This window comes from Ruditapes philippinarum, unplaced genomic scaffold (assembly GCF_026571515.1).
Source record: "Ruditapes philippinarum isolate M1 unplaced genomic scaffold, ASM2657151v2 ctg1068_1_1_1_1, whole genome shotgun sequence".
NCBI classification, from domain to species: domain Eukaryota; kingdom Metazoa; phylum Mollusca; class Bivalvia; order Venerida; family Veneridae; genus Ruditapes; species Ruditapes philippinarum.
In genome coordinates this window covers 33,921-48,420 of record NW_026864182.1, presented here as the reverse complement: position 1 = coordinate 48,420, position 14,500 = coordinate 33,921, and the positions used below count along the sequence as shown (strand labels likewise).

Sequence of the window (14,500 nt, the reverse complement as noted above, 5' to 3'; positions counted from 1 at the left end):
TCAAGACCCCAAATTTCTGATCCATACAAAAGAATGGGGGCAATTTTAGCATCAAACAACTTAAAAAATACATTTTTTGACATAGGCATTAAATGATTCAATGAAGATAATAAGGAGACTAAAACTCTCTTAGCTTTATTAGCATTGTTCTCAGCCATCTTTTGCATCGATAGCTTACTACTAAAATATAACCCAACGTAGGAGAATCCATTAACACATTGAAATTGGTTGTTATTATATGTCCATTTTTCATGACGAGATAAGTAGCCACCTTTTCTAAAGACCAAAATTTTAGACTTTTCAATATTAACAGACAATTTCCAATCATTACAATATTTTGACAAAATATTTAATTGTTTCTGTAACCCATTTACAGTATCAGCAGTCAAAGCAACATCATCAGCAAATAGTAAAAGTAAAATTTGTACAGTATCTGGTGTCAGCTGTATTCCAGCAATACCACTGGATGCTATAGCATCATATAGTTCATTTATAAAAAGAGAAAAAAGCATCGGGCTTAAATTACAGCCCTGACGTAACCCAAGAGGACACTCAAAAAATTCACTATGTTTAGAATCCATTCTGACACAAGCTTTGACAGAATTATAAATACCTTTAATTGCCCTTAAAAGATTACCTTTAATGCCCTGATGATGTAAAACTAAATACAACTTTGATCTGTCAATGCTGTCAAAGGCTTTTTTAAAATCAATAAAAGCCACATACAACTTTCTACGTTTTTGACATAAAAACTTATTTGCAATAGAATAGAGTATAAAACCATTATCTATAGTAGAATACCCAGAACGAAATCCTGCTTGTGCCTCAGTTAATCTGTCATATGCACTTGTAAAAAATGTTAATCGTTTGTTTAAAACACTAATATATATTTTACTACAAATTTCTAACAAAGCTATTCCCCTATAATTATCAGGGTTATTAGTTGGCCCTTTTTTATGGATAGGAACAAGTACTGAAAGAGACCACTTTTCAGGAAACAAACCACTTCTTAAAAATATCCTATTAAACAGTTTACGCAGATATGGTAATAATAAATCAATTGTTTGAATAAAATGTTCAGGTATTAAATCTCCTGCTGTTGATTTATTTCGTTTCAGCTCAGTTATAGTATTTTTAATCTCTTCATCTGTAATTTCACCATTAAACAATATGTTTTCTACTTCATTTTCTACTCCATTGTAACAGTTATTGTATAAAACATCATTTTCAGTATAGCTAATTGATTCATCATTTACAGCATTACTTTCATATACAGTATTTGTATCTGATTGAAAAACTGATTTGAAATGCTCATACCATTGATTTAAAGATATTTTAGGCCTTGTTTGTATTGTTTGTTTTGAAAGTTTAATTTTCTTCCAGAATTGCTTTTGGTTGTCAATAGAAGCCATAATTGAATGAAGGGTACATCTATCAAAATTTGATTTCTTTACCTTACACAACTTATTAAAATTCCTTTTACAATCAATATATTGATTCAAATCACTGAGACTTTTGCTTTTTTCTGAACTTTCTTAAACATTTGAGTTTCTCTCTTCTACTTTGCTTACAGTCATGATCAAACCATTTACATTTATATCTTGTGTTTCTTATTATTATTTTCCTTTTGAATTCAGAACAATTAGCCAGTATTAGTTGCTCAAAAACATTAATAACATCATCTATATTGTTAGATGTGTCACTAATCATTTCATCATAATACTGCAAACTTCCTTTTCTACATAATGAAGTGAGATTTCTACATGAATTGACAACAGCCATGTATATAAAACTGTATAAACGTCACGATTATCCAATGAAAAGGACGTTACAGACGTGCAGTATTATAGTAACCTTTATAATACTGCACGTTTGTAACGTCGCTTTTCATTGGATAATCGTGACGTCTATATAGTTTTTTATAATACTGAACTGCCTAGCTGCTCGGGTCATATTTACAAACAGCCGTTTATATACGGCCATATAACCTGTCAACAATCTTTATAACTAATAATATACACGGCTGCTGTCGATTCATAAAGAAATCTTATTTTTTTCTCTTAAAAATGATGCTTGCTGTATTATAAATTCGTTATAAAGATTATTGACAGGTTATATGGCCGTATATGAACGGCTATTTGCAATATAACCGTTAATATAGGGCCATATAACCTGTCAATAATCTCTATAACTAATAATATACACGACCGCTGTCAATTTATGGGAAAAAAATATTTCCTTTTTTTAAAAAAAATGATGTTTGCTGTATTGCAAATTTGTTATTTATCTTCTGACAGGTTATATAACCATAAATAAATGGTTATTTGCAATATAAACCTATATTCCAACAACCATTTATATATATAACTTTTTAAGCAACGATATATAAAATGAAACAAAACGAATGAATTTCACGCAACAACAATCCTAATTTCGGCAAGTGTAAGGAAGACATCGTAAGATTCAGGATTCGCAAATTTGGCTGTTGACGGCTAATCTAAAGAAAAAGTAAAACTCGTGAAAGCCATTTTGGAGTATCCAATTTGTGAAACGTTGAGATATGTAATTGACATGTATACACGACTTTGGTGCAGTTTCATAGAAACTGTATTAGCAATGTAGATATACGGCAATGCAGTTGTGTAATTGATGTTCTTTCTTCCTCCGATTACCTTTATTATGGGATAAATAATTTATTTTCGTTCGAGCGTAGAGAATTTGGAAATAACGAATGACTATATTCTTATCAAACAAAAAACTCTTTCATATATATACCGCCAAATGTACTTATATACAAAAAACAACAACAACAAAATCCTTATATTGAGTTGAGAACTGTACGTGTATGCTCCCGACAATAAATTCTTGATTTATGCAATAACAACAACCTTGTAATAACAACATTTGTAGAAAAAAATCAATTGAATATGAAAAACATAATTGGAAATGACAAGAAAACACAAAATGTACATGTGTTTGAATTTAATTTCTATACCAAATGCATTTAGAAAATGCTTACTGTCAAAAAATGACTTGTGAAAAATACACTCTCTTATTTGTTTGCTTTAAACTTATTAGTTAGGTTTGCTAGATATTTTTCACACCTTTTTCACGCCAGATTCAAACACAAACTACTGTGATTACTATTAAGTTAAGGGCATCATTAAGTGACAAGATTCACTATGTCACAAGTCAAGAGTAAAATGTAATCAAGGAAAGCTTTAACATTTTGATGCCTGTATATATAGACAAAAATCTTATTATTTTCATTCATTTACCAATTTGAGCGTATAAATTCAGTATCTCAGTAATAAATTAACATGAATTGTTCATATGCAACTCTTCCATTAATGGATCCCACTGGAAATGATGACTTGTTTGAAAATAAAGCTATTGATTTCAACTATGATGGTAATATTTAAGAATGATTTACTCTTCAGTGATTGATTTATTTGTTTTAACGAAATTAACAAATGTCTACGAGCTTAAACTTTTACTTGTAACTTGAATTATTTATAATGAATATAATTATGTGCATTTTATGTTTTCAGATTCTTCGTCAGGCTATGAATCTACAGACATTTCTGATGTGGAATCAGTGAGTTCTTGGGGGTCACGTGACAGTCTTGACAGCAGATCATATGACACCACCCACGAAGAAGTAATGAACTTCAGTAGTACGCATGCGCTTTCCGAGCACCTAAAATTAATTCTGGCAATGCCTGAAATGTGTGACGTCACGTTTATAGTTGGACCACGTGAAGTGCCCGTACATGGTGTTCGTGCCATCATGGGTACTCGGAGTAGGTAAGAATCTTAATTTTATTTGGCTGAATATTTCGTGATTTGTCCACTCGAAAGTAATAGAGTACCTCAATCGCCCCATTACATATTTATTCATACATAACTTTTTATTTCAGAATCATGTATCAACTGATTTTGAAACACATGTCCATGGAAGCAGCTGATCAAGAAAAAAATTTAAAAAAGAACAAGAAAAGTAAGAAAAATGCAACAGTTGGAATTGGTCGGTCATTATCACAGAGACTTATTATCCCTGTCAAGAAATACGATTCTGAAGTTTTCCGAATGTTGGTACAGTTTATTCACTGCGGAAGTGTGAATATCACTGAGGAAACCGTTGCTGGTAAATATAATTATCTAATCACATTACAAAATTTATAATTTAAAAAAAGGAGTTTACTGAAAACGTTTGTAACAAAAATCACCTGATAATATCGGATGTATTACTTTTGAATGGCCATACTGATAATGTATTTATGCTTTAAACTCAAATGATTTTTTCTTGTGTTTTCAGGTTTGTATTGTGCTGCCTCCCAGTTTGAGCTTCGAGATCTATGCAATGCGTGTTTAGATTTTGTCGAACGATGTATCAAGGTCGGAAGAGCTGAGAAACTTCTCTTTTCTACAAGATGTTACAGTCAGCACAAAGCTACAAAAATACTATTTGATAAGGTAATTTTATTGAATTGTAAATAACTGTCCAAAAAAAGGTTTTCCAAATTCATTTGACAGGCAACTGAATTGATTTTATCTGGGCATATCTGCATAAAATACATTGTATTTATATTGTCGCATAATATACAAATATTTGTCTACTCGTTGTTTATATTTTTATGTTTATACTTTTCAGATATATTCCGTGTTGGACAGACGCCACATTGCCAGACTTGAGGAGACACATGTATGAATGCACTATGTTACAAGGTACTTCTTATAGATGTGCTGTAGTATTAATTGTTATTTGTTGTCTGTTCATGGATCAATTGTTGCTGATATTTTTTTTACATTTGTTGATATATAAGCTATGAATGAAATAAAGATTAAAAATGAAACGTTTCTTGGTTAAAAAATATTTTTCACTTAATTAGAATAAGTAATCCTCTACATAAGAAACAAAAATATGAAGACAAAAAGCCAAATAAGTATCATTTATCTATGAAGAAATTTCATCTTCATCAAATGCTTGAACTTTGGGCTTGAAATAACGGTATAAACATGGCAAGATTAAGACATTCAGACCTAATTCAATATTGCATTAGTTATGCCAAAAGCTTAAATGTGTGGTTTATGCAAAATGTAAAATAGAAAATGAAAGAAAGGAAAATATAGCAATATAGTTAAAGGAAAATAACTGTAAACTCTATAGGGGAATATTCAGTCGACGATTCTTTAAACCGTCAAAACTTTGTGTTCCATACATTACATGAATGATATTGAATGAGTGAAGGTTTAAAACTGAATTCAATTACCGATTCGAATAAAACTGGATACATGATTTTATCCAATGAGTTCAATTAATTAAGCAATGAAACTAAACGAATACATGCATAACATAGTCAAATCACGGCTTTAATTACATTCGTAAATCGGGCCGAATCCGAATTTTCACGAAACAGCAATCCTAATGTACGCAAGACAGTATCATCTGAAATACAATAAAGCAAAATGTGGCGATAAAATAGAGAAAATAAGAATCGTTTAAGAAAGCCCAACACGGCAATATTGAAAATGTTGCAGGCTCGGTTTGATTGAGCCTGTTCATGGACGGTATTGTCAAGTGCAAATTACCTTCCACGCCCCCTAGCACCGGCTTAAGCAGAATTTAACATGAACTAGTACAATTTTGAAACATCCACAGATGTGTTCATATGGCGGTTATCATGGAACCTTCTATGTGACACGTAAGTGCCATTCCATGAAAAGCGGCATATGGTCCCCAAGTAAAAATATGCGTGTGCCGTAAACGAGAAAACAATGGGCGGAACTAAATAAAATGGAATTTTGAAAGGGGATAAGAGGTTATGAAGCCTGCATATCACAGATAATACGTCAAATAACAAATTTAAAAATCAGGCCACATATCCTAAGGTGATTCAACAGTATTCAAGTTAGGAATACTAGAACCACTCAACAAGAAAATAGCTAAATAGAAAGAACTAATTGCCACAAGCACACCAATAATGTCGTGCTGAACGATCTTTAAGGATCGGAAATATAACATCTTTGATTGAATGTACGGGCATCTTAAAATGCAATACTAGATAACTTTCTATTAATCACATAGTCAAACTTACAAATGTCAACATGGAAACGATTTTTTTTCTGCTGATGCAATTATACTTAAGCGCGACTTGACTCTATGTTTTCTGTATTTTAACGCAAATGACGTGAGATGAAAATGTATACACAACCGTTTTAAAATAAGTATATTTCCATTCATATTTTGTATTATAAGATAACTATTTTACTCATGTTTTGCTGTGACAGATCACCATGTGTGGTTTTAATATGGTAAAATAGAAAATAATTGAAATGTCACTAAAATTTAGTTTTTGTTTTATGTATGCTAACAGATTGTTTCATTTTATGAAATGGTCGTTGATGAAGACTGCATGTATATTTGAAGCAGCATTAATTACCAACTTCAATATATTTTCACATTTGTGAAAATTTCATCTGTACAAATACAAGTGTTTTATATAATACTGCATTATTGTAATGTCGCTTTTCATTGAATAAGCGTGACGTTTATATTATTAGTTATAAAGACGTTTGACAGGTTATAAGGCCTTATATAAACGGTTGTTTGTATATTTCAAACATCCGTATATATACGGCCATATAACCTGTCTAAATTCTTTATAACGAATTTATAATACTGCAAACTTCCTTTTCTACATAATGAAGTGATATTTCTACATGAATTGACAACAGCCATGTTATATATAAACTATATAAACGTCACGATTATCCAATGAAAAGGACGTTACAGACGTGCAGTATTATAGTAACCTTTATAATACTGCACGTTTGTAACGTCGCTTTTCATTGGATAATCGTGACGTCTATATAGTTTTTTATAATACTGAACTGCCTAGCTGCTCGGGTCATATTTACAAACAGCCGTTTATATACGGCCATATAACTTGTCAACAATCTTTATAACTAATAATATACACGGCTGCTGTCGATTTATAAAGAAATCTTATTTTTTTCTCTTAAAAATGATGCTTGCTGTATTATAAATTCGTTATAAAGATTGTTGACAGGTTATATGGCCGTATATAAACGGCTATTTGCAATATAACCGTTAATATAGGGCCATATAACCTGTCAATAATCTCTATAACTAATAATATAAACGACTGCTGTCAATTTATGGGAAAAAAATATTTCCTTTTTTTTAAAAAATGATGTTTGCTGTATTACAAATTTGTTATTTATCTTCTGACAGGTTATATAACCATAAATAAATGGTTATTTGCAATATAAACCTATATTCCAACAACCATTTATATATATAACTTTTTAAGCAACGAAATATAAAATGAAACAAAACATGAAGAACATAATAATCAGAAAAGAATTCGAATTTCACGCAACAACAATCCTAATTTCGGCAAGTGTAAGGAAGACATCGTAAGATTCAGGATCCGCAATTTTGGCTGTTGACGGCTAATCTAAAGAAAAAGTAAAACTCGCGAAAGCCATTTTGGATTATCCAATTTGTGAAACGTTGAGATATGTAATTGGCATGTATACACGACTTTGGTGCAGTTTCATAGAAACTGTATTAGCAATGTAGATATACGGCAATGCAGTTGTGTAATTGATGTTCTTTCTTCCTCCGATTACCTTTATTATGGGATAAATAATTTATCTTCGTTCGAGCGTAGAGAATTTGGAAATAACGAATGACTATATTCTTATCAAACAAAAAACTCGTTCATATATATACCGCCAAATGTACTTATATACAAAAAACAACAACAACAAAATCCTTATATTGAGTTGAGAACTGTACGTGTATGCTCCCGACAATAAATTCTTGATTTATGCAATAACAACAGCCTTGTAATAACAACATTTGTAGAAAAAAATCAATTGAATATGAAAAACATAATTGGAAATGACAAGAAAACACAAAATGTACATGTGTTTGAATTTAATTTCTATACCAAATGCATTTAGAAAATGCTTACTGTCAAAAAATGACTTGTGAAAAATACACTCTCTTATTTGTTTGCTTCAACCTTATTATTTAGGTTTGCTAGATATTTTTCACACCTTTTTCACGCCAGATTCAAACACAAACTACTGTGATTACTATTAAGTTAAGGGCATCATTAAGTGACAAGATTCACTATGTCACAAGTCAAGAGTAAAATGTAATCAAGGAAAGCTTTAACATTTTGATGCCTGTATATATAGACAAAAATCTTATTATTTTCATTCATTTACCAATTTAAGCGTACCAATTCAGTATCTCAGTAATAAATTAACATGAATTGTTCATATGCAACTCTTCCATTAATGGATCCCACTGGAAATGATGACTTGTTTGAAAATAAAGCCATTGATTTCGACTATGATGGTAATATTTAAGAATGATTTACTCTTCAGTGATTGATTTATTTGTTTTAACGAAATTAACAAATGTCTACGAGCTTAAATTTTTACTTGTAACTTGAATTATTTATAATGAATATAATTATGTGCGTTTTATGTTTTCAGATTCTTCGTCAGGCTATGAATCTACAGACATTTCTGATGTGGAATCAGTGAGTTCTTGGGGGTCACGTGACAGTCTTGACAGCAGATCATATGACACCACCCACGAAGAAGTAATGAACTTCAGTAGTACGCATGCGCTTTCCGAGCACCTAAAATTAATTCTGGCAATGCCTGAAATGTGTGACGTCACGTTTATAGTTGGACCACGTGAAGTGCCCGTATACATGGTGTTCGTGCCATCATGGGTACACGGAGTAGGTAAGAATCTTAATTTTATTTGGCTGAATATTTCGTGATTTGTCCACTCGAAAGTAATAGAGTACCTCAATCGCCCCATTACATATTTATTCATACATTACTTTTTTTTCAGAATCATGTATCAACTGATTTTGAAACACATGTCCATGGAAGCAGCTAATCAAGAAAAAAACTTAAAAAAAGAACAAGAAAAGTGAGAAAAATGCAACAGTTGGAATTGGTCGGTCATTATCACAGAGACTTATTATCCCTGTCAAGAAATACGATTCTGAAGTGTTCCGAATGTTGGTACAGTTTATTCACTGCGGAAGTGTGAATATCACCGAGGAAACCGTTGCTGGTAAATATAATTATCTAATCACATTACAAAATTTATAATTTAAAAAAAAGGAGTTTACTGAAAACGTATGTAACAAAAATCACCTGATAATATCGGATGTTTTACTTTTGAATGGCCATACTGATAATGTATTTATGCTTTAAACTCATATGATATTTTTCTTGTGTTTTCAGGTTTGTATTGCGCTGCCTCCCAGTTTGAGCTTCGAGATCTATGCAATGCGTGTTTAGATTTTGTCGAACGATTTATAAAGGTCGGAAGAGCTGAGAAACTTCTCTTTTCTACAAGATGTTACAGTCAGCACAAAGCTACAAAAATACTATTTGATAAGGTAATTTTATTGACTTGTAAATAACTGTCCAAAAAAAGGTTTTCCAAATTCATTTGACAGGCAACAGTTTAACTGAATTGATTTTATCTGGGCATATCTGCATAAAATACTTATATTGTCGCATAATATACAAATATTTGTCTACTCGTTGTTTATATTTTATGTTTATACTTTTCAGATATATTCCGTGTTGGACAGACGCCACATTGCCAGACTTGAGGAGACACATGTATGAATGCACTATGTTACAAGGAACTTCTTATAGATGTGCTGTAGTATTAATTGTTATTTGTTGTCTGTTCATGGATCAATTGTTGCTGATATTTTTTACATTTGTTGATATATAAGCTATGAATAAAATAAAGAATAAAAATGAAACGTTTCTTGGTTAAAAAATATTTTTCACTTAATTAGAATAAGTAATCCTCTACATAAGAAACAAAAGTATGAAGACAAAAAGCCAAATAAGTATCATTTATCTATGAAGATGAAATAACGGTATAAACATGGCAAGATTAAGACATTCAGACCTAATTCAATATTGCATTAATTATGCCAAAAGCTATATATGTGTGGTTTATGCAAAATGTAAAATAGAAAATGAAAGAAAGGAAAATATAGCAATATAGTTAAAGGGAAATAACTGTAAACTATAGGGGAATATTCAGTTGACGATTCTTTAAACCGTCAAAACTTTGTGTTCCATACATTACATGAATGATATTGGATGCGTGAAGGTTTAAAACTGAATTCAATTACCGATTCGAATAAAACTGGATACATGATTTTATCCAATGAGTTCAATTAATTAAGCAATGAAACTAAACGAATACATGCATAACATAGTCAAATCACGGCTTTAATTACATTCGTAAATCGGGCCGAATCCGAATTTTCACGAAACAGCAATCCTAAGGTACGCAAGACAGTATCATCTGAAATACAATAAAGCAAAATGTGGCGATAAAATAGAGAAAATAAGAATCGTTTAAGAAAGCCCAACACGGCAATATTGAAAATGTTGCAGGCTCGGTTTGATTGAGCCTGTTCATGGACGGTATTGTCAAGTGCAAATTACCTTCCACGCCCCCTAGCACCGGCTTAAGCAGAATTTAACATGAACTAGTACAATTTTGAAACATCCGCAGATGTGTTCATAAGGCGGTTATCATGGAACCTTCTATGTGACATGTAAGTGCCATTCCATGAAAAGCGGCATATGGTCCCCAAGTAAAAATATGCGTGTGCCGTAAACGAGAAAACAACGGGCGGAACTAAATAAAATGGAATTTTGAAAGGGGATAAGAGGTTATGAAGCCTGCATATCACAGATAATACGTCAAATAACAAATTTAAAAATCAGGCCACATATCCTAAGGTAATTCAACAGTATTCAAGTGAGGAATACTAGAACCACTCAACAAGAAAATAGCTGAATAGAAAGAATTAAATTGCCACAAGCACACCAATAATGTCGTGCTGAACGATCTTTAAGGATCGGAAATATAACATCTTTGATTGAATGTACGGGGCATCTTAAAATGCAATACTAGATAACTTTCTATTAATCACATAGTCAAACTTACAAATGTCAACATTGAAACGATTTTTTTTCTGCTGATGCAATTATACTTAAGCGCGACTTGACTCTATGTTTTCTGTATTTTAACGCAAATGACGTGAGATGAAAATGTATATACAAAAGTTTTGAAATAAGTATATTTCCATTCATATTTTGTATTATAAGATAACTATTTTACTCATGTTTTGCTGTGACAGATCACCATGTGTGGTTTTAATATGGTAAAATAGAAAATAATTGAAATGTCACTAAAATTTAGTTTTTGTTTTATGTATGCTAACAGATTGTTTCATAAAATGTGGTCGTTGATGAAGACTGCATGTATATTTGAAGCAGCATTAATTACCAACTTCAATATATTTTCACATTTGTGAAAATTTCATCTGTACAAATACAAGTGTTTTATATAATACTGCATTATTGTAATGTCGCTTTTCATTGAATAAGCGTGACGTTTATATTATTAGTTATAAAGACTTTTGACAGGTTATAAGGCCTTATATAAACGGTTGTTTGTATATTTCAAACAACCGTTTATATACGGCCATATAACCTGTCTAAATTCTTTATAACGAATTTATAATACTGCAAACTTCCTTTTCTACATAATGAAGTGATATTTCTACATGAATTGACAACAGCCATGTATATAAAACTATATAAACGTCACGATTATCCAATGAAAAGGACGTTACAGACGTGCAGTATTATAGTAACCTTTATAATACTGCACGTTTGTAACGTCGCTTTTCATTGGATAATCGTGACGTCTATATAGTTTTTTATAATACTGAACTGCCTAGCTGCTCGGGTCATATTTACAAACAGCCGTTTATATACGGCCATATAACCTGTCAACAATCTTTATAACTAATAATATACACGGCTGCTGTCGATTCATAAAGAAATCTTATTTTTTCTCTTAAAAATGATGCTTGCTGTATTATAAATTCGTTATAAAGATTATTGACAGGTTATATGGCCGTATATAAACGGCTATTTGCAATATAACCGTTAATATAGGGCCATATAACCTGTCAATAATCTCTATAACTAATAATATACACGACTGCTGTCAATTTATGGGAAAAAATATTTCCTTTTTTTTTAAAAAATGATGTTTGCTGTATTACAAATTTGTTATTTATCTTCTGACAGGTTATATAACCATAAATAAATGGTTATTTGCAATATAAACCTATATTCCAACAACCATTTATATATATAACTTTTTAAGCAACGAAATATAAAATGAAACAAAACATGAAGAACATAATAATCAGAACAGAATTCGAATTTCACGCAACAACAATCCTAATTTCGGCAAGTGTAAGGAAGACATCGTAAGATTCAGGATTCGCAATTTTGGCTGTTGACGGCTAATCTAAAGAAAAAGTAAAACTCGTGAAAGCCATTTTGGATTATCCAATTTGTGAAACGTTGAGATATGTAATTGACATGTATACACGACTTTGGTGCAGTTTCATAGAAACTGTATTAGCAATGTAGATATACGGCAATGCAGTTGTGTAATTGATGTTCTTTCTTCCTCCGATTACCTTTATTATGGGATAAATAATTTATTTTCGTTCGAGCGTAGAGAATTTGGAAATAACGAATGACTATATTCTTATCAAACAAAAAACTCTTTCATATATATACCGCCAAATGTACTTATATACAAAAAACAACAACAACAAAATCCTTATATTGAGTTGAGAACTGTACGTGTATGCTCCCGACAATAAATTCTTGATTTATGCAATAACAACAACCTTGTAATAACAACATTTGTAGACAAAAATCAATTGAATATGAAAAACATAATTGGAAATGACAAGAAAACACAAAATGTACATGTGTTTGAATTTAATTTCTATACCAAATGCATTTAGAAAATGCTTACTGTCAAAAAATGACTTGTGAAAAATACACTCCCTTAAATTTGTTACTTATTAATTGTCACAAATATAGATTAAAGCCTAAAATTATTTGTCAATTATTTGATTCATTTGTTGGTTCCATTTTGAATTATGCATCAGAAATATGGGGATTCAGTAAATCTAAGGAAATTGAAAGAATTCATCTCAAATTTTGTAAAAAATTATTAAAGGTTAAAACGACGACATGTTCAACGGCTGTATATGGTGAACTTGCACGATATCCACTTTATATTATGAGATATGTAAAAATCATTAAATATTGGTTTAAACTGACTAAAACAGATAATATAATATTACAGCATGCGTATAGAATTGCATATGATGATTGTTTATTGGGGAAAAAAACTGGCTGTCAAATGTGAAAAAATTATTATATGTTTATGGTTTTGCATATGTGTATTATTTTCAAATAAAGACATAATTTTACTTACAGAGACATGGTTAAACGATAAATTTACATGTGATGTAGAAGGTTTTATGCATTATAAACTTGACCGTACACTTACACATAAAAACGCACGCAGAGACAGCGGCGGTATTATTATATATGTGAAAAACAGTATTAAACATTTTGTTGAATTTATAAAATCTACGGAAGACTATATTATGTGGATAAGATTAGATAAGTGTTTGTTTAATTATGATACAGATGTATTATGTTGTTTATGTTACAATGTACCGAAAGGGAGTTCTAGGGAAGTTTTAAGTAACTGTTGTATCTTTGATTTATTAATGGAAGATATGATACATTTTCAAAGCGTTTATGGTGAAATTGTAATTTTATTATCACTGGCGATTTAAATAGCAGAGTCGGAAATTTACATGACTTTGTAGAAAATGAATATCTTTTTAATCTTAATCTCATGCCAGAAGATTATTCAGAAGATTTAGTTTTACCTAGGATATTTCAAGATCAAATTATAAACGAAAACGGGCGATTTTTAATAGATTTTTGTAAAATGACTGGATTGAGAATAATGAACGGAAGGGTTGGTAAGGACAAACACATAGGGAAATATACATGTATTAAGGAATCTGGCAGTAGTACAGTAGATTATGTTCTTTGTTTTCCAAGATTAATACCATTTTTTAATTCATTCGAAGTTGAGGAGCCGAACATTATGTCCTATCACTGTATGATAAATTTTTCAATCAAACGTGCTGCCCTAAACGAAGAAAGCAATTACACAAACTTAGATGATCAAAACTGTGAATATGCAAATAACTCATACAAATGGAATAATGACAAGAAATTTGAATTTTTAGAATCTTTGAACGATTTGGCACCATTAAAACTTGATGCATTAATCGAAAATTTGGAATTAGTTTCGGAAAATCAAGATATAGATCAAAATTTACAAGAATTTAATGAGTTTTTGTCCAGTGTATGTGACCCAATCTTCAGAAAAAGGCCAAATAGAAAAACGAAACAAAGAAATAATTGGTACGATAATGACTGTAAGGGGAAACAAAAAGAATTTTATAGAAACTTGAATATTTATAGAGCA

At 30.9% G+C, this 14,500-nt stretch overlaps 1 protein-coding gene and 1 pseudogene across 1 annotated transcript; both read left to right on the top strand.

Annotated features, from left to right (window-relative positions):
- Window positions 1-3,550: 3,550 nt before the first annotated feature.
- On the top strand, window positions 3,551-4,900 carry LOC132724749 (serine-enriched protein-like). The gene is made up of 4 exons (XM_060709706.1): window positions 3,551-3,807; window positions 3,921-4,147; window positions 4,319-4,476; window positions 4,655-4,900. Exons 1-4 carry the CDS (start codon window positions 3,665-3,667, stop codon window positions 4,709-4,711), a joined length of 585 nt encoding a protein of 194 aa, XP_060565689.1. The 5' UTR covers window positions 3,551-3,664; the 3' UTR covers window positions 4,712-4,900.
- Window positions 4,901-8,111: 3,211 nt separating this feature from the next.
- On the top strand, window positions 8,112-9,790 carry LOC132724762 (serine-enriched protein-like; annotated as a pseudogene).
- The last annotated feature ends 4,710 nt before the right edge of the window (window positions 9,791-14,500 follow it).

Bases quoted from the DNA above. Each gene is read 5' to 3' on its own strand.
- LOC132724749 (XM_060709706.1), top strand. From the start codon at position 3,665: ATGAACTTCAGTAGTACGCATGCGCTTTCCGAGCACCTAAAATTAATT. The intron at 3,808-3,920 runs GTAAGAATCTTA...TTTTTATTTCAG, and splicing joins ATCATGGGTACTCGGAGTAG to AATCATGTATCAACTGATTT. The intron at 4,148-4,318 runs GTAAATATAATT...TTGTGTTTTCAG, and splicing joins CACTGAGGAAACCGTTGCTG to GTTTGTATTGTGCTGCCTCC.